Here is a 23,539-nt window from a genome sequence, read left to right as displayed (position 1 = left end):
GGCTTTAAGCAATGCATAAAACATCAAGAGCGCAGGTCAGGGCAAACGGAATCCCGTCAGATAGCTTTGAATTAAAATGGAGAACAAGACAAGGGGACCCACTCTCGCCTTTAATTTTTGCGATCTGTATTGAACCTCTGGCAACATATATCAGAGCGACCAGTGAAACTGAAGGTGTGAGAATTGCAGAGGAATATCATAAAAATGGCTTTATATGCAGATTATGTGGTCCAAACTAAAAAAAAATCATTACTAGCACTCAAGCAAATTATTAATAACTACGGTTCAGTATCAGGGTACAAGCTAAACATGAGGAAGTGTGAGGCAATGGTTTTAGGTGCCCCTGTCTGCAGAGAACTGAAAAAGGAATATTTATTGAGATAGGACAAAGATAGAGTTAAATATCTGGGAACTGCGTTACCAAAGAATATCAAGTTATTATACCAATTGAACTATAACTTTTTGGAAACCCAAAGGAGGAAAGATTTGACTTGGCCGAGAACTGTTTCCCTATCACTAGGTGGAAGAGTAGATGCAATCAGAATGAATGTACTCCCCTGTTTTTTGTTTCTATTTCAGACAATACCCTTGTATATAAGTGTAAGTGCTTTCAAAAACTGGGACAAAATGATAAGCAACTTTGTATGGGACAAAACCAAGAACCAAGAGTTACAATGAAGACACTTAAAATGGCTTAAGAGAAAGGGGGACTTGCTCTCCCCAGTCTAAAGCACTATTGTTATGCAGCCCAAATGCAACCAATACATACCTGGTTAAATGATAACTCTGAAGCAAGGTGGAGGTCAATAGGTCATGTGTCATGTGTCGTGTTTTAATAAAAACAATACATTTCTGTAAAAAGAGTCAATGAAGGGCACAAGTAGCTTACAGTACTCTATTTAGAAATACTTTGGAGACTTGGGGTAGCATGAAGAAAAACTGGGAATTGAGGGATGACCTAATTGTACTGACAGAGATAAAGGAAGATCCTGACTTTACCCCTAACACACAATATACAGCTTTTAATACATGGGCACAAAATGGATCGACTATATTTGGACATTGTCTAAATGAAAACGGAACAATGTCATTCGAATCCTTAAGGCAACATTACCATTTACCACATTCCCACTTCCTCTGATATTTACGAGTGAGAAGTTATATCCAAAATAGTAAAATAGGAAGGAAGACCAGCAGTGATCTTCACCCACTTGTGCAATTTTTGGTAAAGAACTATGGCAATGTCAGAGTGTCACATCAAATCTCAGCAGTTTACATTATTTTAGAAAATAGCCAAAAGCAACAAGACACAAGAGCAAAACTAAAATGGGAAGAAGAACTTAACACATGCATATCTGAGGACACTTGGAGAGAGTAAGCACGGAAAATACAGTCACTTACTTTTTAACACCAGCACAACAAGCTAAACACAATTGTAAAATATTACCAAACTGCTGGAGGGATTGTGGTGAATCTTATTCCAACTTCAGTCATATCTTTTGGTTTTAACCATTATTACAAGTGTCTTGGAACAATATACAGAAAGAAATCAATACGATCTTAAATAGTGTTATTCATTTGATAACAAGAAACTGGCTCCAAAAAACATGTCCTCTGATTGACAAATGGAGAGACACGGTTCAACAATTATATCAGATGGAATATTTAACGTATAAAATCAGGGGGAACTTGAAGCTATTTAAAAAAAGATGGTCCAAGTGGTCAAGTTACTATAATATGGTAAACAAACAGTGAATTGAAGCTACTGGATTGTGGCTTAAACATTTTAGGGCTGTTAGTCACCTAGGGGAGCACTACATGTACCTCACTTTGAGTAAGGACTTATATTTTTTTTTCTCTTTCGTTTTGTTTTGTTTTTGTCTTTATCTTTGTCTCAGCTTTCTGTAGCTGTTTGTTTTATTTTGGATTTTTTTTCGTCTTCCTCCTTTAAGAAGGTGGGAAATTTTGATAGGAGAATAAACTATGGATTTATGGAATATGAAGTAGGATCAAAGATGTTTATCTATGAATTGAGAATCACTATAACATTGTATAATTTAAATCTGTACTGTAAATTTTGTCATTATCCATTTATTTATTGTCTTTTTATTGTATAATTTACTGTATGATGTATCACTGGGTGACACACCTACCTACATTATTTATGTATGTCATTAAAAAAATGTTGTCATCACTATATAGGCTATATAACATGGGTAAGATGTATGACATGCCATGATGACAATAAAATAAAAAAAGTATTAAAAAAATGAAAAGAGATAGTAACCCTAAAATAAAAACGATCATAATCAGACTGGGGAAAGTGTGTTTATAGACAAACTTTGTATCTTTACAGTATCTTTTACATCCAGAGCATGACGTGCTTGGTCTTATTCCAATAGCAAAGCGTTGCCTTTGGCACCTCCCTACAACACACATTCTTTAAGGGAGACAGTCTACTGAAATGCCTGCAAGAATACCTGTTGGGTCATAAAGGCCATTTTTTGTTAGGGATGGATGCAGTGTTTTGTTGTAATTACATAGCTTCACAACTTATTTGAAAGTTTGCTAACATTAGCCTGATACCTAACGTCGTATTACCACTCAAGAGACTGCCCACATCCTCTCTTGCACTTGCATTGCCTCGGCTCTGAGAGCTCCAGCTTCAGGCATTACTGGGGCTGGAGCCAACGGCTCAAATTAAAATGGCTTGGGGACCACCATGGTCCTCCACCACACTAATGTCCTCCTCAGGGGATGCTTGGGGGGGAATCCTCGACCTCAGAACTGGGGGTGAAGTTGCACTTTAAACGGTGACTTACTGATATTTAAGCGGCACAACTGCTGATAAGCTATTTCAGAACCATGGTCACCGCCATGGATTTTACCAATAATTTGCTCAAATCTCAGTCAGATAAAGGATTAAAAAAGTAAGTCAGACTAAACTAAAAGGGCAGGCAACCAAAAATTGGATGAATGAATACACAGTTTGACATTCAGTGATGTTGGATGCCCATACAGCCACACAGCCATATAGCCTACACAGTCAAGCCACACATGATTAACCCACAAACGACAGCAAACTACAGATGTGCAAGCAACGTATGGCCTGCCATTAATACAATAACCAAGCAAACACGACAGTTTACAACACAAGCCGCAACAAATATTGCTATTTTTGAAAAAGGCCATATATGACAAGCCTATGTCATCACAAATTATGAATATGAAACAACTTACCAATGATGTTTTCATCCAGCGGCTGTCAGTTTGAATCCAATCCAGCAAAAATGACATGGTTTCCATTGTAGCCTACATGAAATGTCCAATGACCAACATGTTTGAACACGCCAAACTTGAACGTATTCCCGAACTATATATCATGCAGTAATTTGACCTGACCTTATAGCACCATCCTCCCTTTATCCTTGCAAACCTTTCAGCCACCTTGTTCTTATCAATGACAATATCCCTCTCTATGGATAGTAAGGTGAGGTTTGATAGTCTGGCCCAGAGATAATTTTTAAATAACTTAAAGCAGCTGAAATTGCGTTCCGCATTTGAACTGTTGGCTGGTAGTGTTTTGTAAATACGACACAAAATCTGACTTTTTATTTTTTGCTGCAATCAAGACACACAAATGGCCCCTTTGTACTTGGAGAGTGACAAAGGGACCCCCACCCCACCCCCACTCGCTCCACTACTGTTGCTGAGCTAATTCCATTCTGAAAAGACTGTGTTATCTAAATTAGATTGGAAATGTGTATATAACATGCCATCATAACATTTTCATCATGCACAAAATTGATCTGGTTTGTTTAATCTCTCTTTTTTTTTCTTGTAGCTCAGAACTTAATTTGTTTGTCTGGATCCACTCAGCAAACAGTTGTTGGAAGCTTATCTTATCTTATCCAGCAGAAAAAGAAGAGCCAGTGAGGAAGAAAGAGAGGGAGTCCAAAGAAACATGCCCTTTCTTCTCTGGTGCAGACTTCCATTTAGAGAAAAGAGCAGGTACATATCTTTACCTCTTCAAATTCCATTTGAAGATCCTGTCTGACCATCTCTCTGGGTTACTGCCACATCTCAATGCATGAAGCTCTCAAGAAAAGAGATGCTGGGTCGGCCTTTTACAGCTGTCTGGTACAAAACTAGGACCATGCTATTAGTTCTCTGCTTTCAGGAATTGTGATATCTACAAATGGAAAAATAGAATTTAAAAAAGAGGAACAAACAGTGTTAGTGCTCTTTCTGTCTTCTTCTTCTAATAAAACTAAACTAATTATTGGCAAAATAAAATGTCTTGGTAGAGGTATCACACATTCAACAGTGAATTTAATTATTCAAGATTAGAGAGACTTTATTGCCATTTGCACAGGCACAAGGTGCATACACACTGGAATTCTTGTGCAGTTCAGGTCTTGAAAAAAATAATAAACAGATTTACAATAAAAACTAAATAAAAAAGGTCTGAGATATTACATAATTATGTTAATTGACTTAAACAAATATTTTTCATACTTTAAATGATCAATTGAAAGTATTATGCCTAAACAACAATGTGTATACAATGAAATTCTCTCTCTGCATAAATAAAATTACAATTTAACACCATGATCATGCTCCCAAATTTACAAGCAACTGAGTAAAAATGCAAAAATGCCTCTGAGTCCATATCTCAGCAGAGACTGCAGCTCGTCAGATTAACATAACATTTAACGATCTATCTTTCAGTTAATTTTTAAAGATGCTGGAGAATCCTTTGGGTCATTTTGTTTTACAATGTCTTTGATGACCATAGCAATAAAGAAAGTATTGCATAGAAACCATCTGGTCAGTCTGCTTGTGGCCTTTTCTCTGCCACATGGCCATGTGTTGTACTTTTATGTGAGATCACAGAGCTGGAGGGGCAGTTGTAAAATATACATTTTATATTCAGAACAATAGGTGTTTATGCATACTGTATGTATCAGTACTGAATGTCCTCAGTCTTCATCATTGCATCCACAGCACTGCAGTGTTACACAAGCATGATGTGTGAATAATTTTGACTGCTGATACTTTGCAGAAAGAATAGCTCTTTTCAGTTATCATACTGCATTGTTTCATGCGGACCTGCTACACCGTCATGGCAGCAGGACCATCTAGTGGCTAAACCGTGTATTGTTTCAGGATGAAATGCTCTGTTTAGGAATGTTTGAAAAAAATCCCCAGGGAACAACATGAGGGCTGCCTATTACGGGAAATCAGCAACACCATACAATGGTGCTCTTCATCAGACAGTACAATGCAGCCCCAGTCAGCTACTCCTCCTGCTAGCTGCATCTGCTGCCCACAAAGGAGATTCAGCAGTGTCTCATAGCAGCTGAGATGTATAACTGTGTTGTTCATGTTTTTTGCTGGACCCATTACAAATCATGGTCTAATGCTCAAATTGAACAAATGCTCAATTGTTCAAACTCATAGAAATGTGTTTTATATTTTAATAAAGATCCCAAGGTTTCCATAAATATGTCAGATTAAAAGATTAAAGGTTTGGTGTGTATGAAATAATATTTCCATTTAGAATAAACAAATAGTTATAATGTCAAAGAGTGTGAAATAAATGATATTTTACCTAAAATGTGACCCTTTAAAATGTGGCATTGTCTGCTTGCCACCCTCTTCACATGTCCAGTCTCTCAATCTGTGAACTAAAATAAAACTTTCCAGTATTTCAAAAATGAACAAAAAGTCAGAAAAAAATAATCATAATTTGAGTAGCAGAACAATATTTTGTTCTTTCTTGTCCTATTTATCATCTTGCAACTCCTCAGGTTTCTTTAGTTCTTCAGTATTGACACTGCACTGAGGTAAGTTGAGCATCTTTGGAAAACCTTAAAGGATCTTGAACATATATGATCAAGTATCTCCTTTGTTTGAACAGCACAGAGACTAGATTGTAGCAATGATGTCATCTTGAGACAAATTCTGGAGCTTCTCCGTGGACAGCTAATAATAAAGCACCTCCTAATTTATGACAGCTGTCATGTTTTTTGGGGGTTTTTTTACTGGGAAGAGCATATTGTGACTCGCAGCTTATAGCCCTCAATTTACAGTAAAACAATTTTTGATTTAATATCTGAAAACCAAGTCTATGAGTTCATAACTAATTCAGTCAATGTCAATGAACTGAAGGCAGAAATTCTCACATAATGATTTTTTTTTTTAGCAGTTTGTTGCTATCAGCTTTACTGTTCAAAATATTCAAACTAACATGCTGAAAATCTGTTTTAGGGTGGATCTTCTCTTGAACCATAATTTGTTAGTAGTGTACATATGCCCTGAGACTGTGATGCACTGAGAGATATTACATTTGTATGTATTTGAGATACTGTATGAGATATCTTTTGTGGTTTTTCTTGATGTGTTATGACTTTTGATTGAAGGTGCTGAATCACACAATTATTGATTCATAGAAACTCTGCAGACATTTGTTTCATTTAATGATTTATTGACATTTACTTTTTTCCACCATGGTTTCTCTTGATACCAATAGTATTTACCATAAAGTTTCTTTTTCATTTAAATTACATTTATAATGTTTTACTCACATACACATTTATTGTTTAATTTTCTTATTGCAATAAACAAGAGTAGCCAGAATGAGTCAGGTATTGCTACAATTCGCCATACAAACTCTTTGTCCCTCTGACAATGAAATTCAAAAATAACTTTATTGGCAAGACAAAATTACACCATAGCCTCTCCATCTCTCTCTCTCTGCTCTGGGAGAGACTGAGGGCAGAATAAGGCTAAGGCTAGTAGCCTAAACACAGCTAACATGAAATACCTGCCCAGAAAATAGGAATCTAACATTTATTTCCCATATGTGAATAATGAGGATGAATCAGTGGGACTTACCACAGTATGAACATATCAAGGACAATATGAACATATCTGTAGTGTTGCTACTTGACTGACCTACCAGGGACAAGATTGCAGTACTTTGATTAGATTGGGTCATTGATCAAGTCTCTGAATCAGATGATTGATCAATCCCCCAACCCAAACCAAATGTGCAGGTTTTTTGCCTCCAGTATTGTGTTAGGCCACTTTATAGCTCCAGGTTGCCTCTGTCTCTGATTGGTGGGAAGTGGGGAGAGAGCAGGTCCCAACACACACTAGAATACATATGGTACACACACCAACAGGAAGGAGAGCACGGATCCTGGAATAGTATCTCACTCACAAAACAAACTCAGCAAAGAAGATTTCGTTCAGCAACAACAACAAAAAAAAAGAGCACAACGGTGGAAGCTGACACCAAGCCAGCTTCTTCTTTAAGTAATGGCATTGATAATGTTCCTCAGGATTTTCACTTTAACACATTTCTCACGCACAGAAAAGAAAAATAATGCAACTCAAGTCCAACTAAAAAATAAGCCTGTTGAACAAATCTAGCTTTAATCCCTTGATACCTGGCGCTGTACCCTGTTCCCCAAGCAGAGATTACCATAGTAAAAAGGCCCTTTAATATGAAGGGTCGGTCCCTAAGCCCAGCTACACCTCTGTCTCTCTTTGTCCCTCTCGCAATCCCTTTGAGGGCTTGTACTCCTCACGGAAGAACAGAAAAGTCTGTCAGCTGGCGTGCTCCCGGTTTACACACAACTCCAGACAATATGTCACAACATGTCACAATGATAACAAGTCACTCTGATAAAAATTGCTCATTGCATTGCAATATTCAGACAAAGGTAAGACATTAGAGCTCATTGCTTCTCAATGAAAGGGCACAGTGTACATCTCGTTCAGAAAAGGGTGATAGTTTCAAGCCGTTGAGCAAGATAGGTCTGTTACTGCTTATAGCTAGCTTTTGTGGCTCCCCGCTGAGTCAGTTGATCTGTCTGTATGTCAGTTTGTCTGGGTCAACACTTATATAACCCACGCTCCAATAATTCCACCGCCTCCTTCTTTTCCCTCCCATGGGTGCAGTTATGAACATTTCCTACCTACAAAAATATTTTTTATTGTGTTTTCTATTTTGCTCTTTTTTCATGTATGATATAAACTTGAAACAACAGTCCAAAACAAACAAAACAAAGTGCTCACCAGTCTTTGTAAAAGAAAACAAATCATGGTGCGTTTCATGGCTTTCAGTTGTAAGACAGGAAGTATCAATAGATAGTTGCCTTGGACTGGACGTCTCGGCTCACGCTCTGGGCAGCTTCAATGGACCTCTGGCTCAGTTGTCACTCCGGCTCAAGATCATCTCTCCACAAATGTATTTGGCTTTCATCTTCCTCTCTATAATTTGTTCCCTTTCAGCATAATCCTTTCCAGCATTATGGTTGCCAGTGTCGATGTGCCCTCTGCTATAGACTCATGTGAACCTTTGGAGATGGGGGAGGTGAGAATGGACGAGGTCAACCCAGTGATGCAGAAGCCTGACCCCGCAGGACCCTTTTGCGAGGCTGCATGCAGAAATGACATAAATACATCAGTACACAGGGTCTTCACCTAAGTCATACCTCCCCACCTACACTGTGAATCAGCCTGACAGGGACCAGGGAGATGTGAGGATGTTGCTAATCTTCTTTCTAATTGCTGGATGTGAACTCTCCCCAGATGCTTGTGAACTATGCTCTCTCCTTTACAAAATATTTCCTGTTGCTATAAGTAGCAGCACAAATTCTTGCCATCAAAGGCATACTAAGCTACAGATTGTGATCGTTTATTAAATACAGGAGTACAGTATGTACCAATGTGTGATTTTTGCTGTTTCTCCCATCCTCTCTCCCTTTCGGTGAGGCTCTGCTCTGACTGTTATGGAGGTTGGCAGATGTGCCCTGTGGCAATTTTTGTTGGTACAATCTATTTTAAAACACAGAATCGTTCAGGCCTGTGTGTGTCTGCATGCTGCCTGGGGTCAATCCATCCACTGACCCGTGCCAGCCCTCCTCTCACCTCACCCTCTCAGGAAATGGCAGGGGAGTGCAATCCCCCACAGTCACTTTTCTGCTCTCTCAACCCCCAACCGTCCGACAAGTTCAGATGGGGCTATCACCTGCCTGTCAGCACAAGTCATGTTGTATCTAGCGAGGACCTAGTGTCACAAACTGAAGAGTTGCTGGCCTCCGGCGCAGAGGAGGACATGTACAGTACCGTGGAGGCTACCACAGCTACATGTGGTGCATACAGCAAAGACCGATGGAAGCAGCTACCCTACTGACATAACATTATTGTCTTGGTTTTTGAGGTGCATAGGATGAGAAGAACACGTTGAGCCATGATGACAGGAGAAAACCAACCTGGCCCAGAATAATTATGTAACACTACATGTGGTTTAATGTTTCTAGAAAGGTCTGCATGTGTCTCTTCTGTAACTATTGAGGCGACCATGACAGGGCCACAGTGCAAGGGAGAGGGACCAGGGGAGGTAAGAGATGCACAAGGGAGTTCAATGCATAATGAGTATCTCTCCTCTGCTCATTCCATCTGTGGGTCACTCAGAAGTCTTTGAAATGGAGGGAGAGTTTCAGGTAAAGGGAAAAAAAGAGAGACATATAATTCTACTCCTCTCCATTGCTCCTTTCCCTTGCTTTTCTCTCAGTTATGTATTTAAATGGTTGGATTTTTTCCCCTATCAATTGCAGTTTGTTGATCATGTTTGTATCTTCACAGTGTGCTTTTGGAGTGGCTGCTCCTGACTGGCCGAAGTCAGAGGGGGATGTGTCAGTAAGGGGAGAAGAGAATTGGCCCATGGGTGGTGCGGATGGGCCCGGGAGCGGGTCTCAGGATGGCGTGGCTGAGAGGCGGGCCTTGCAATAGGTGATGGTGCGGATGGGGTGCAGGAGCTGCTGCACGGAGAGCCAGCTGGTTCGAGGAGGCTGCAGCGGCCATTGCTGCAGCAACAGCCAAGGGGTTGGGCAACAGCCCTGCACCCAAAGCTTTGGTGAGATCCTTTGAGAAGGTCAAAGAAGACTAAAAACAGAAGGGGGTGCACAAGGAGACACAAGACGAGAGAGAGAGAGGGGGATAAAATGATTAGTTCCAGAAGGTCAACACATGGATGAGAAAACAGATATAGACCTTCCCCTCCAGACCCTATTTGAGCTGTCATAATGCAGAGGTTTTCAATTCAACTGACTTAATAAGCAGTTATCACTGCTTAATAATCACTGCAAGGCCTTGCAGACCTCATGCTCTAGATTAACACTGTCTATCTGATCTGTGGATCTCAGGTTTGCTGACTGTGTCACAGGAGGAGTCAGAGTTCATCTGTGAAACTTGAAAGGTTACCGTCAGATCAGCTCCCCTGTGCTTCTTGTGTCGGCTGAGGAGGGGATTTGGCTTGCCCGCCATGCCGTCCCGATGCCTTCGACTTGATATGTGCTGATAGAAAGGAACACAAATTATTCCCACTTTAGGTCAACCAGTCAAAACACTAACCATGGACACTATAAACAAAATAGCATGAACAAAACCAAAAAACATGAAACTCGAGACCATTGGTTTTGATTTTAAATGTGAGGTAATGAAAAGGATTTATTCCATAATTAAGCAATTATTGTTGGAAGAAATGGCAGTTGCTCTCACATAATGCTTGTTGTGCAAGCATTGAGCAATGTTAAGATTTTTTCTTCCAAAGAACCAGTTACATTGTGTGTAAAGTGGTAATATTTTTATATTTAAAAAAAACATACATAACTTCCTCCTACCTGTTTGAGTTGCAGTTCAGAGTTGACCCGCACATTGCAGATCTCACAGTGGAAGGTTCGTTCCTGAGTGTTAGGGTCCACTGGCCCCCCTCCCTGCTCTCCACTGGGCTTGGGTCCCAGGCGAGGATATGCCTTGATGGGGCCCAGCCCACTCCGTGCCTCCAAGATAGTTTTGTGTTTGGTACCTGCAGCAGACACACACACACAAGCAAAAACACAAGCCATTAACCATGATGAAATTACATATTTAGAGGCTAATAGAATAGAAATACAGTGGAGATGAATCACTATTTATAACATATGAGTCAAGCTGCTTCCACCTGTCTTAACTGAAATGAGTCTGGACAGCATTTCTCTGTGGCTCAAAGCACTGATGGAGACAGTGACAGTGACAAATATCAGGGCATGAAAGAAAGGAATATGAACCAGTGGCTTCATTCTCCAATAAATGACCACATACAGAATATACACAATCCACAATGCTGTGTGAAGTTGTAGTGCTGTGTTGTTACCACTAGAGGGCTGCAGTCAGACAGCTGTGCATCTGGTGATCTGGAAGATGAACTCAAAGCCCTCTCTAACATTAACATTACAGTAAGTGATTGATAATGTTTAATGTAAGGGCAATATAAGATCATATAGTATGCACTGTGATAAATTATATGACCTCATGTGCCAGTAATAGTGACAGTGTTGGACCACTGAACCCTCATTGTCAAGATCAATAATTTTGACTCTAAATGTCAAAATTTGGGAATTTAAGAGCATGTTGTTATGCGAAGCAGGTTTTGTCTGGTCTAAAGATGGATTCTGAAGTCAGACATTTGCTGTGCTATGAGAGTATGATTCCTGTACTTTTTACTGTTTCACAAAATATGAATGTGATGAATTAGTACAGCTCAGTGTTTAGTCAAAATTGTAACAAATATTTTTAAGATCTGATACTGAATGAGGTTCATAATGTATACCACAAAATACGGCCACTGTTTCTGTTGAGTGAGGTGGTGAGGCATTAAAATAGTGACCTGTTTCATTAGGTTGGTGTGTAACACAAGAGAATTTCTAGTAACCTTTGTATAAAAAAATTACACACATAACAGATGTATTTCCTGGACCCAGCACAGTACCAAGTATGACACAGTTAATGGCTTGAGTCTCCAGAGATGAATCCAGCAAGAATAAAAACTGAAATATTCAGCTGTTCAAAAAAGATTGTGTCAGATGTTATCTATAAAAGATGTCCACCTGCTAAAAAAGGATTTAACAGAGATTCTTAACTCTGGGGATTCATGTTCATATTTTTATATGCAGTATTTCTATGTACAGTATTTTCTTAATTTGGACAAATCCAACACCACGTGGCTCAATTTGCAAAGGAGGCCACATACTGGGAGGTGCTCTTGCATATTACTTTACGTTTAAAGAGGTCCAAAGAGTGTGTCAGAATAATTTATCATTAAATAATCACACATTTTGTTCTTGGCTGGAAATTTTTAGTCATTACCCCCCATCGCCCTCCCTTACCCTTTCTCCCCCATCCCCCACCCCCATACCGTTGTGGCTGTCCACACTCGAAGTGAAGCATCCTACTGTCATTGGCTCTGACTTTGAGTTTGAGTAACTCTCTAAAATCCCTTTAAAGAAGAGAGAGAAATGGTGAGGGTGGGGTGGGTGTTTGGGAACATGGATGCTGTTGCCTCCACTGGGGAGAGAGAGGCTGGAATGACTGATTTCGCTCGTGGCCAAAAATGTGCTCCTGGGGTGTTTTTTTTATTTATTTATTTTTGCCTTTCTTCTATTTTGGTCTGACAATGGATGGCCCAGTGGATTTTTTTTCTTTGTAAGGTTGACTCATAGTATAAACCAACACACAAGCAGACAAGGCACATTTCAAAAAACACAAAAATAGACAATGGGTTTGACAGGAAGCTGTTACATAAATGTTGAAATAACATTACATTCATTCTTCTCTTGTTTTCCTTTTTTTATCTGCTGTCTATTCTTTGCCACGCACACTGTTCATGTTTTGGTGTCTGCATGGCATATGTGTTTATTTTTGAATCCTGCTAACATGCACAGTTTTGTTTCTGAGAATGAGTAGGGTGATTGCTTCCAGATCATTTCCCTCGTAGAGTTTCAACTGTTTCAACTGTTAGTCATTTGGGGGTTGAACTTTGGAGCCAACTAGCTGACAGCAGGCTGTGACCATGTGTCATGGACCATGTTTATTAGTTATAATATACGGTGTGTGTGTGTGTGTGTGTGTGTGTGTGTGTGTGTGTGTGTTTGATCTATTTTTATACTAACATGTGCATGTACTGTACATAGTTGATATGCTTGTAGACTGATTTATTGTTGTATAGTTTTAGAATGATAAACTATAAATAAATAATCAGAGAACATTAAAGCATGATTTCTGAAAGTCTGCCAGTGGTGAATCCAACCATAATAGTGGCAGTGATTGCACTTTTATTGATTAATACTTTATCCAAATTAAGAGGCGTTCGTTGGCCAACATTACTCAAGGCAAGTGGGATACAGTTACACTAATTTGAAGTCAGTTCCTTGCTGTGTGTTGTGTCTCTGTCTGTCAATAAAGGTCTCTGTGCTAGGTTCTCTTTATGTACAGTACATGTAGGAGAGTCTATGTACCTCGGGGGCTCAAATGGCCAGAATAAAGCAGATACAAACTGTTCTCAAAGGGAAATAAGGTCACAGGGACAGTTAAGTTGGTAGGGCATAAAGGATTAAAGCAGGCAGTGAGCACCTCAGGGGCATTTGGAGCCCTGATAAAGTGTCGTCATGTGTGAAAGCTGTCTGACAGAATGTTGAGGGTAGTATTGTGGTGAGCTCACCCACATAACAGCCTATTTTTCTTTTATTTCTGCGCTTAAATCCTGCATGCAGTGGTTACGCGCCTTAACCATCCTCCTCTGCAACTTTTTCAAGGGGAAGGCTTCAGGCTATGGGGAATGGTTTTTATGCTGTGTGCTGCAAATGGCAAGACAAATCATGAATCTTTGAGTGAGAGAGAGCTGTCTTTTAAATAATTATGTCTTGTGTGAGTGAAGAAGAAGTGGGACGTAGAGTGAGTGTGTTGCCAGTGGGAGAGAACAGGCACACACAGGTGAGGCACCTTGACAGAGCAGGAGATCAGTGCTCGGTTACAGAGGTCGTTCCTGTCAGTGTCAAACAGATCAGTTATCTGCTGATCAGTGTTCCTGTCAGTACGCTCAGGATGAGGGTGACCCAGGTTTTACATATATATATATTTCTTTATCAGACTCATGAATTGAGACAGGAGCTCCTCAGGGTGAGAATGGGTTTTTGTATGTGGTATACTGTTTTTCTGTGTGAACAACTTTGAGGTACCCAAAGTAAAATAAAGAATGTCAGTTTTGTTATTAACACACATGATTCAACACAATTCAATGGGTTCAGGGGTGGAGGGTGGAGGGGGAGTATTCAATTGGTAGTCTGCAACCTCACCACTAGATGCCACTAAATCCTTCACACTGCACCTTTAAAGGTTTTGAATTTGTTTTAAAAGATGTTATTGCAGTAATTCCTGGTGCACATGATAACCAGCAAGTATTAGTTATTTGTGTATTTTTTTTTAATTTAAAGTGTAAATTGTAAAACATATTTGACATATTTAAATGTGTCACCATAATGTATATAAAATGTTGACTTTTAAATGTCTTAAAAGAGAGAATGTAATGGAAACTCTTATTGCACAATAAATTATAAAATCAGCAGACATTCTTTATGAAGTAAATATTTTATTTGTGTCAGTTCAAAGCAGTGATGCTAAATTGTCAAAGCTGTGAACTAAAACATATGTTTTCATTGAATTTCTCCTATTAACCCGACCATTTTTGATTTTCTCTTTGCTCACTAAACCCAGCTTGATTCTTGATTTCACACTTCTAGAGTAATCATAAAACCCCAGGAAGCTATCACAACATCTTACAGTCAGTACTTTAGAAGGTGGGTCTTTTTTGGCTAAATCCCTCTGGCACACAGGATGTGATAAATTTGTCAACAAATCAGACCTCACAGATTAACTCACCTTTGTTGTGAGCCTCCAGTTGTGACAAGGAATTGACAGCCACCTTGCACAATGAGCAGTACAGCAACTTCTTAGCCTTGTCCTCCTCTGTCTCTGGATTGGACGGGCTGCTGGAGGCCGGAGGGCCGGCGGCTCCTGAAACCGGGGGTAGAGATCCAGGCTGCTCTGAGATGGCGCTGCCACTGCTGCAGCCTGGGGAGGAGGAGGAAGGGGGGACCAAGGGAGGAGTGGGGGTGGGCAGGAGGGGGCACACTGAGGGCACGGGGGAGTCCATAGGCGGGGTAGGCGGGGTGGTCAGAGGGGGAAGCGGCCCCGGGGCCAGCAGGGGCCCATTTAACTGTGACAGAGGCCGTGTTTCATCTACAAAAACAAAGAGAGAGAAACAAAGAAGATGTACAATAAATTTCAAATGCAGTGGAGAAAAATCAAACAATTCATTTTGTAGTCCAAAAAGTATATAACTCAAACAATAAAGTGTTTTACTATTGACTTCATAGTCTTTAAATTGCGGTGAAGCAAAGTGAAAAAACTCTCTGCTATGTCAAACCGCATCACTAACCACTCCCAGTTGAATGTGGAGGGCACGGTACAATATGGTGAGTAGATCAGACAAACCGACATAAAGCACTTTTCATTTCCTATAGGCCATAACTGATTAAAAACAGTTCCCTTTAATTTAAGTTACACATAAAGTGGATCAGAGGAGGCAAATGTATGTCTCCTGTCTGTATAGGAATGGGCACGTGTTTAATATGTTTCCAGGCTTTTTGAAGTGCTCAAGCCAAACTTTCATTGATGTGGTCTCATATTATTGAAATGTTTCCGAAAGAAGAAATAGGAAACAGACACCTCAACTTGTGCATGTTTTGACTCTTTCCCACACACCTGTTCACCTGTTGTTTTTGGCTGGGTTCAAGGAAAATGGCACTTGCCTTGTCACAAGGCAAGACCTGCAGTCCAAAGAAAATATCATTAAGTGAGTCCTTCCTCTCAGTCTGTGCTCACTTCTCCCTCCAATCCCCTTCAGTTCTAATGTCTTATTGTTGCATGTGTTTGACTGTAGAGGGTTTTTTTCATCAGGGAACATGTTTATACATACATCTACAGACATATGTTTCTGGTCAGTAACTTCCATACGCCATGCCTTTGGTATTCACTAAGCAATGGGTGTTGGCTGAATAAAGACCCCCTAAATTTGGGTGGGGTATTCACTCCCCCTCCCCCTCACCCCATCAGCAGGGACCCATCAGGCCTGTCTCCAAACTCCACAGGATGTAGCGCCAAAGGCAGAGCACGGAAAAGCCCTGCTAGATTATAGTATTATAGGGATAATATGGGGTATTTCTGGGAAGAAAACAAATATTGACTTTAACTGCTCAGTTTCCTTTTAAGGATTCCTACGTTTGTCATTTTGTCACACGACATGAGTCCATGGAGTCTGTGATATATACATATATGTTAAGTTAGCTAAGTTTACTTATTTGACATGGACATCACAATAACATTGGAACTGCAACATACAATTATGCACATGCACCAGATGTACTGTTTTTAGTGTTTGTAGCTAAATTACAGCATCTGCCCACAGGAGGCTTAAAAAAAATAATATATAATAGAATATGTTTTTTGTCCCACTCTGTAAGTCTTATATGATAATTTGTGCATTATGTAAAAGGTAACTACAGAGCTGCCCTGGCCACTCCATTACATCATTTCTGATGAAGATGCCATGAGTGCTTTCCATTCCAATGCTTTCCAAGATCAAAACTCCCTCTCTTTCCATATTGGAAGTTTCCAGTTGCAGCTGCTGGCAGCACAGAGCGTTTGTCAAACAGATGTTTTGTTAAAAAGAGGAAAAAAAATATTTCTCTCTCTGAGTCTATATGGCATTGATGAGTCTATAAACTGGGTGTGCATCAAAGTGCTGTGTGAGGGTAAGTGCTAGAGAGGTTTGTGAGGTTTGAGTGTGTGTGAATGTGCCTACTTTGCCACAGTGCTCACTGAGCTGGTTAAGTTGATTGCAGAGCTTGTACCTGCACGTGCAGAAAGGCAGAATGATAGAGAAGCAAAAGCAGTTTTCTCCAGTATAGTTGAAGTTTGCCCACACAGGCACGTACACATGACTTCATTACAACGCTGAGAGACAAATCATGAATCTACAGCGTCTGTAACATGTGGTTTGAGTTAGAATCAAGTCGGGAAGAGGAGAGGTGGTTGGCCAAGTGGTAATAAAGTATTTCATGATCCATGATGGCCTGGAGATCTGCCATACCAAACCATCACATCCCGTCACTGTTTCACCTCATACCAGAGTGAATGCCTCCTACACTCATCCCCCTTAGAACAAGTTCAGCTTGAGGCCAATCCCTCAGGGCCTTTAAAGGCCCAGGAATTCTGTTTCAGCAACCAAAACTCACGAATCTCACTGAGCTGAAACGTCTTTCTTTTTGTCAAACTTACTGACTAAAATTAACACAATGAAAGATTCATTCTAGATTTGATATTCTTTCAGAGTAGTAGAGACAAATTGCTATATTTTTCTCTGCTTGCCCCGAGAATCCGACTGTCAGAGTTACTTGATTCTCCAGAAACTAGGGATAGACTATAAGTCTAATTAAACATTGATAAGGCAGTTAACTGACCTTCCTCCCTGCTAGCTGGCCTCTTAGCTGAACAGAAGAAGGCATTATTCACTGGGAGAGGTCAGCAGAGGGAGATAACTCAGTCCAGATGCTTTACACTGTAGTCTGGTGTGTCTGCGTTGCCTTAATCCACTTCAGGAAATTATAGCTATGTATAATATGCAGTCTATGGGGAGAGGTTTTGTTGATAAAGCCATGGGATATAATATAGACTCATTGGAAATTCAGACCAAAAGAACTTCCGTTGTTTGCCTCAGGAGTCAAAGTTCACCCTCATTCCTCATGTGTGAAATTCTAGCTAGTCTGTGATGGCTTCATGGAAATGTAAAAAATACAGTATATGATTGTCAAATTAGTGTGGAAGGCTGTATATTGGAGAGTGCCTATATAAACAAATGTACCTCATTGTTCACAGAATGTAAGTGATCCCAAAGGGTCGGGAACCAAACAATGAGTAAGCTTTTTGTCATCAGAAAATATAAAGTTGAAAGCAAAATAACTTTATTGGTGTAATCAATCCTGTGCGTAGGTGGAACATTATGCAGTGATGCACACGTTTTATTCATTTTTAAAATGAAAGCTGTGCAATTTAAGTTAAACAGATCACAGAGGTTTGTATTAACGTAAGTTATAAGCCATCAATGCACTGTTCCAGCACAATACCAGGAGGATTATCATAGGATTGGGGTATTGGCTAGGTGTGGGTATGATCAGCTAGGTTGTAGGCGAGCCTGTTTCAGTGTGTGTTGGTGTGTGCGATCAGGGGTAAGGGTTAGGTAGGATGACTCCACCTGCTACCCCCCATTGCCCAATTCTTAATGATTGATGAGCTACGAAACCCAATGCTGGCTTTGCGAGAGCCAAGCCTCATTCATAATGCAGTTGGGTGTTTTTTTCCCCAGTTTGGCCTGCATCCGAACTCTGAGTCACACACACAACCACTCATAGACATACAAATTATATTTTTCAGAAACTGGTGTTGGTTATTTCTGGTATGAATTTCATCAATTAGAAAAAAAAAACAACTGGTCAATTCCCTGAAAATGTAATTCCAAGACCAACATCAAATTTAGAAAGAGCATGAAGAGCATACCAAGCCTGTGTAACTCAATACTATAGTCACCTCACAGCCATGCAACCCGAGCCCTCACATGAAAGTCATCTGTTTAATTGACCTTGGGTGTGTGTGCACCTATGAGTGTTTGTGTGGACTAAAGAGCGCTATAATATCATGGTGGTTTTAAAAGGGCCCTTCATTAGAGTGGGAGTGTCAGACAGCAGAGGGATAAAGAGGAGGGGAAGGAGGGAGAGGGGGAGGAGCAGTGTTTCTCTCCAAGTAAACAGCTGCCTCTCCATCGCCTGCAGGCCAAGCCAAACCCTCAGCTCCCCAGGCCAAATCCCCCAAAGCCAAGGGCCTCCTCTTTTGGGGCAATGATGACCACAAACCCTTTGAGGGTTTTAAAACCCGTGACCTGCTCTGATAGCCGGAAGGTTAAGGAACTAACAGTATCCAAACAGAATGCTATAACTGACCTTTCACTGTTTTAGCCCATAGCAAGGTCTTAATGTGTGCTGTTTATGGCCATCACTACTGACTGCATTTGATATGCTAATGAGAAATGATGCAATATAAAAGAGAAGGTCATCATACTGATGCTAGACTGTACTACAACTGCATCGTATTTGGATGTCTCAGAAGCCTGTGAAATTGCATAAAATCCCACATCAACAAACAGACCATTCACAGGAAAAATCACTGAACATCAACAATTGCCGCTCTGTGTTATAAGGGATTTGCACTGTGGGAAACCTTCTCCTCGTCCATCTGTGTGCTCATATGGGCCTGACCACATTGTGTGCGTATGTGTGCATAAGTGTGTGCATGCTTTATGTGTATAGACACCAGTGTGTCTTTGTTAGTTTCAGATAAACTGCCCCAGAGTGACCCGTGTTAAGCTCCACAGCCAAAACCACAGTGTCCGTTCTCCAGACACTGCTTTCCCAGTTGAGGCCACGTACAGCTGCCTGCTCCCAGAGCTCTGTCTCCCTATCATGGAGCAGTGGGACAGGATCACACTGAGGACATGCATACACACACACACATAAGCAAGCAGGCAGACAAACCAGGAAGAGACAAGGTTCCAGGGTCACGAGAAATAGGCTTGGATGGAAAAAGGCATTCTTTCACATGTTACTACTTTAGGATCTCAACCATGGCAGGCTTGTTTTGGCTCCCCATGCTCTTGAAGTTCACTCCGGGAAATCTCACTAATGGCAAATGGCCTGAAGCTGATCTCAGATCCCCCATGAGGGAGGGAGAGTAAAACAGACTGACCTCTTACTACTCTGGGTTCAGCTACAGAAGAGAATCTTGAATTGTAAAGTGGTTTTATTCTTACGAATACAAAAAAAGTCAAAGACAGTGAAATGCTGAGCCCTTGCTCTGGCATGTTGCAGCATTTTGGCCTTTATTAGACCTGAGTTTCATCTTTTCATTCATCGTGTTTGCTCTGTGCCCTCCCGTCAACAAGGTGGAAATGTCTGGTAAACAGTCAGCTACAGAAACCTTTGTAAATGTCACCAAAACATGGCCGGTCTATTCATTGCCTCGTGTTTGATCCAAGGACAGAGTGGTGACACTGAGGGAATGGAAATTTCTGGGTGGAGAAAAGAGAAGGGCAGAGGCACCCTGTACCCAGCCTCTGAGTTATAGCTCTAAATAGGAAGATGAGCAATACAGTAGATGAAGAGAGAAAGTCATACCGAGAGAACAGAGACTTGAATATAGATGCTGCTAAAGAAAGAGCTTGCCATGCCTTGATCATGCCATGCATCCTTACCAACTAATAAACTGTCAATGGTGAATAACTTTTCATTAAAGTCAGATCAGCTGTACCGTCTCTGTCCTTTCAGATGCTGGCTTCGATTCTGATCCATCATCCTCCATAATGGTGTCATCTATATTTATATTATATCATATTTTTTCTTAATCAGTATTAGCACTAATCACCAACACCCCAGGTCCAGGAAACATGTTCTATTTTGACTCTGTACTTCTCAATAACTCAGTGTTAAGACACAAACAAGCATATGCACACCACAGTGCGCTTCCTTGAAAAGATGCCAAGAAACTGCCATGTTATCAGGCCATGTGTGTGCCAATTCACCTGCTGACAGTCTAAATGGATGGACACCAAACTGGTTTTACATTGCGCAGCTGAACAATAAATTGTTGTGTTTAGACCGGACTAATACTGTGGATTGTCTCTGGCATAATAATGATGTCTCTACTTTGATCAACCTGTCACTCAGACACTTGGTGTCTCTTTTTCATGTTGATTAGTCTACTCTTCTCTGTGCTACTCCTTGTATCACTATTGCCCTAAATTAAAACAAAATAAAGTCTGTGATGTAATCTAATGAAGCAAGAGTAACTTTCATCTTCACAATCTATGGTCCTTTCATGTCGGCAATATTTCCAGTTGTAAATATTTCCTCTTTTACCATGAGATACTGTACATTGTAATGAATTGAAGCAGTCAATAATGGGTGCCGGTTATGCTAGAATTTCAGTTTTGGTTCTAACTTCTCAATCATATTAGAAAATTGGGTCAGATTCCTTCTGTTTTTAGTTTAACTTTCCTATAAACCTGCATTTCAGTCATCTGATCATTGGCTGTTTTCATTAAGTGTTTGTCAGCACTTGCTAACTGTAGCTGCATTCAGACTGACTTGGACCCACTGCTTTGAAGTTAAGGCTCAATCAAATTTTCTAATCTGATTTAATGTGTCCGTGGCCACAGAAGGAAACATATTGCTTCATCTGTGTCCCACTTTTAAAATAACTTCCTCTGTATTCTGAGCTTAAATAAACTGTTACTGTCATTAAAAAAATGTTTTCCTCATCTCAAAATGAGCCAGACTAAAGTCCAGGCATCTGAAAGTTTTCTTCAGCCACCAATCTTTCATGAAACAAACATCTCTGAATTAAATGTTTATGCTCCATATATGATAAACACTACTGTCAGTGCAGTTTCAGAGGTTTCTGGAACCGCACTGTTAGCCATAAACTGTGCTGCAGCCAAAACAGACCACACATAGTTGAGATGCTCACAAGAAGAGCAACACACTGCAAAGCCGCTGTGATTAGATGCATTTGTTATTCTTGCATATTTACCATTTCATTTTCCAGCAAAATGGTAAGCTCCTGACAATCCCACATGGCAATGATTATTTCTACAACAAAACTCAAATAAGCACTTCTTCTGTCTTTCCTCCTGTTACTGGGAGTGTGTTCTGCTCTCTCACCCTGTTTGCTGGGCTCACTGTCAGGGGAAGTGCCAGGGGCTCCTGGCGGAGACGGAGAGGTGGTGGGGGCCACAGTATGAGGCTTGTCCCCCTCCTGAGGACGACTTTTAGAGGTCTCGATGCCTTTGACTCTCCTGGCATGGCGGTTTCCTTTGTAGTGGGCTTCTGCCTGGCTCTACAGGAGAACACAGAAAATACAGTCATGTTTATGTTGGAAGTGAAAACCAATGTCAGGTGAATAAAACATTGCAGGATGGATTAGATTCATTGTGACATCCACACATGCATGCATGTCATTATGATAGTTTGTTATTCAATACACATAGGGACTGGAGCCACAGGCAGCAGGCAGGTTTACAGTGGATAGACAGATAGATTACAAGCATGGGAACAAAAAGATGCAGTGACAGAGACATCTGAGACCTAGACCTGTCTGTCCCCTTGTCCCTCAGCCATCTTATATGTCATACTTTCCCAGTCAGGTTTACTAATTAACTATAAATTATCTTACAATATATTAAGACCAACAGTTGTTTCTGGATCATCTGTTTGTCTACACTGGGCATAACCGCTCAGCTCAAAGTTTTGATGTGCATCCTCTGCAGTCTAAACCTCTACATACACCCTGACAGTACTTGGCTCCAGCTTTCATTACTACAGCCATGCTGACTGATGTACCATGGGGAGTTGAACTTTGGGGCAGTGGTATGCCATACTATCTGCCTGGAGGGCCCTTAAGCCCCACCCTGACACTGCTATCCTTCCTACAACACATTATCAAGGGGCAGCTGGCATACGTGGGTTCTTACGACACAAATACTGTGATCGCCTTTAGCTGCTTTCTGAATAACGTAGAGCCCTTCCACAAGCCCAGACTTCATTGTTTGCTTGTGGAGTGGTCAAGATCTAAATATATATGCTACCAGGCAGGAAAGACCCTGCCTATAATATCTTGTTGTGAAGATGAAATGTGGATGTGGACTTTGAGTCTGGAGGTTTTCAGGGACTAAAGATTATCCTGCATTCCAACAGTGAAAAAATGGGGCAGAGATTTATTACAGAACTACTGGTGTTCCTAAACTCCTGTTGAAAGGCTCGCTACTAGCTAATGTGTTTGTTCAGAGAGTAAACAACAGAGGTGAGTCATTCATCAGGAGACTACCAGGACATCAGGACGTCTTTCACTAGTCTGTGTATGCTTGTATGTCTGCATGGAGGTATGTGAGTCTAGGACAACATGGCGGATGAGATGCAGGGTTGCTATACTAAGCTGTCGCCAGCCGTCTAGCCACAGTGTGGTGACTGTGAGATGAAAACACACACAAACACACACACAGGTGGGCAGGAGGTAGTCATGTAACTCTATTTGCCATCTGTTCAAACTGTCTTTATCTCCCCTCCATCACTGTTTAAGTATCCCTCCATTAAAAACACAAATAGACTCGTTGCTGATACAGCCACATTATGTCAATACTTCACTTGAATCAGCTCCCTGCTATCTTAACAAGTATGTAGAGTGAGCAGGTGTGCCATGTGCTGCGTTGGGCAAATAATATTTGTATCAAGGGGCAAAAGATGAAGATAATTATTAAGTGGCTGGATTACAGTTAGATGCCAGGGAGAGACATGGTTTTGAAGAGCAGCTGACAGCTGCCATAGGTGCTGAAAGGCTTGGAGAATTTGACTGACACTTAGGACATCACACTGACCACAGGCTCAGGAGAGGAATAGAATGGCTTGGCAAAGGAGACAGGGGTTGATGAGTAATGTTTGTGAGCCCAGTTGTGTATGTTCGCTGTATGGCATGCAGGACATGAGCT

At 40.8% G+C, this 23,539-nt stretch overlaps 1 protein-coding gene across 6 annotated transcripts in view; it reads right to left on the bottom strand.

The window, feature by feature from the left end:
• Positions 1–6,694: 6,694 nt before the first annotated feature.
• znf385a (zinc finger protein 385A) overlaps positions 6,695–23,539 on the bottom strand; it is a 60,894-nt gene continuing 44,049 nt past the window's right edge. For all 6 annotated transcript variants that reach the window (XM_044352253.1, XM_044352258.1, XM_044352255.1 and 3 more), the window contains 5 exons: positions 21,720–21,894; positions 14,770–15,129; positions 10,698–10,882; positions 10,279–10,371; positions 6,695–9,960 (listed from right to left, as the gene is read on the bottom strand). In XM_044352253.1, coding sequence (XP_044208188.1) covers positions 9,712–9,960; positions 10,279–10,371; positions 10,698–10,882; positions 14,770–15,129; positions 21,720–21,894 — 1,062 coding nt within the window. In that variant the 3' untranslated portion in view covers positions 6,695–9,711. The remainder of the gene's footprint in view (positions 9,961–10,278; positions 10,372–10,697; positions 10,883–14,769; positions 15,130–21,719; positions 21,895–23,539) is intronic.

This window comes from Thunnus albacares, chromosome 5 (genome assembly GCF_914725855.1).
Source record: "Thunnus albacares chromosome 5, fThuAlb1.1, whole genome shotgun sequence".
NCBI classification, from domain to species: Eukaryota; Metazoa; Chordata; class Actinopteri; order Scombriformes; family Scombridae; genus Thunnus; species Thunnus albacares.
This window is presented reverse-complemented; position numbering and strand designations above follow the sequence as displayed.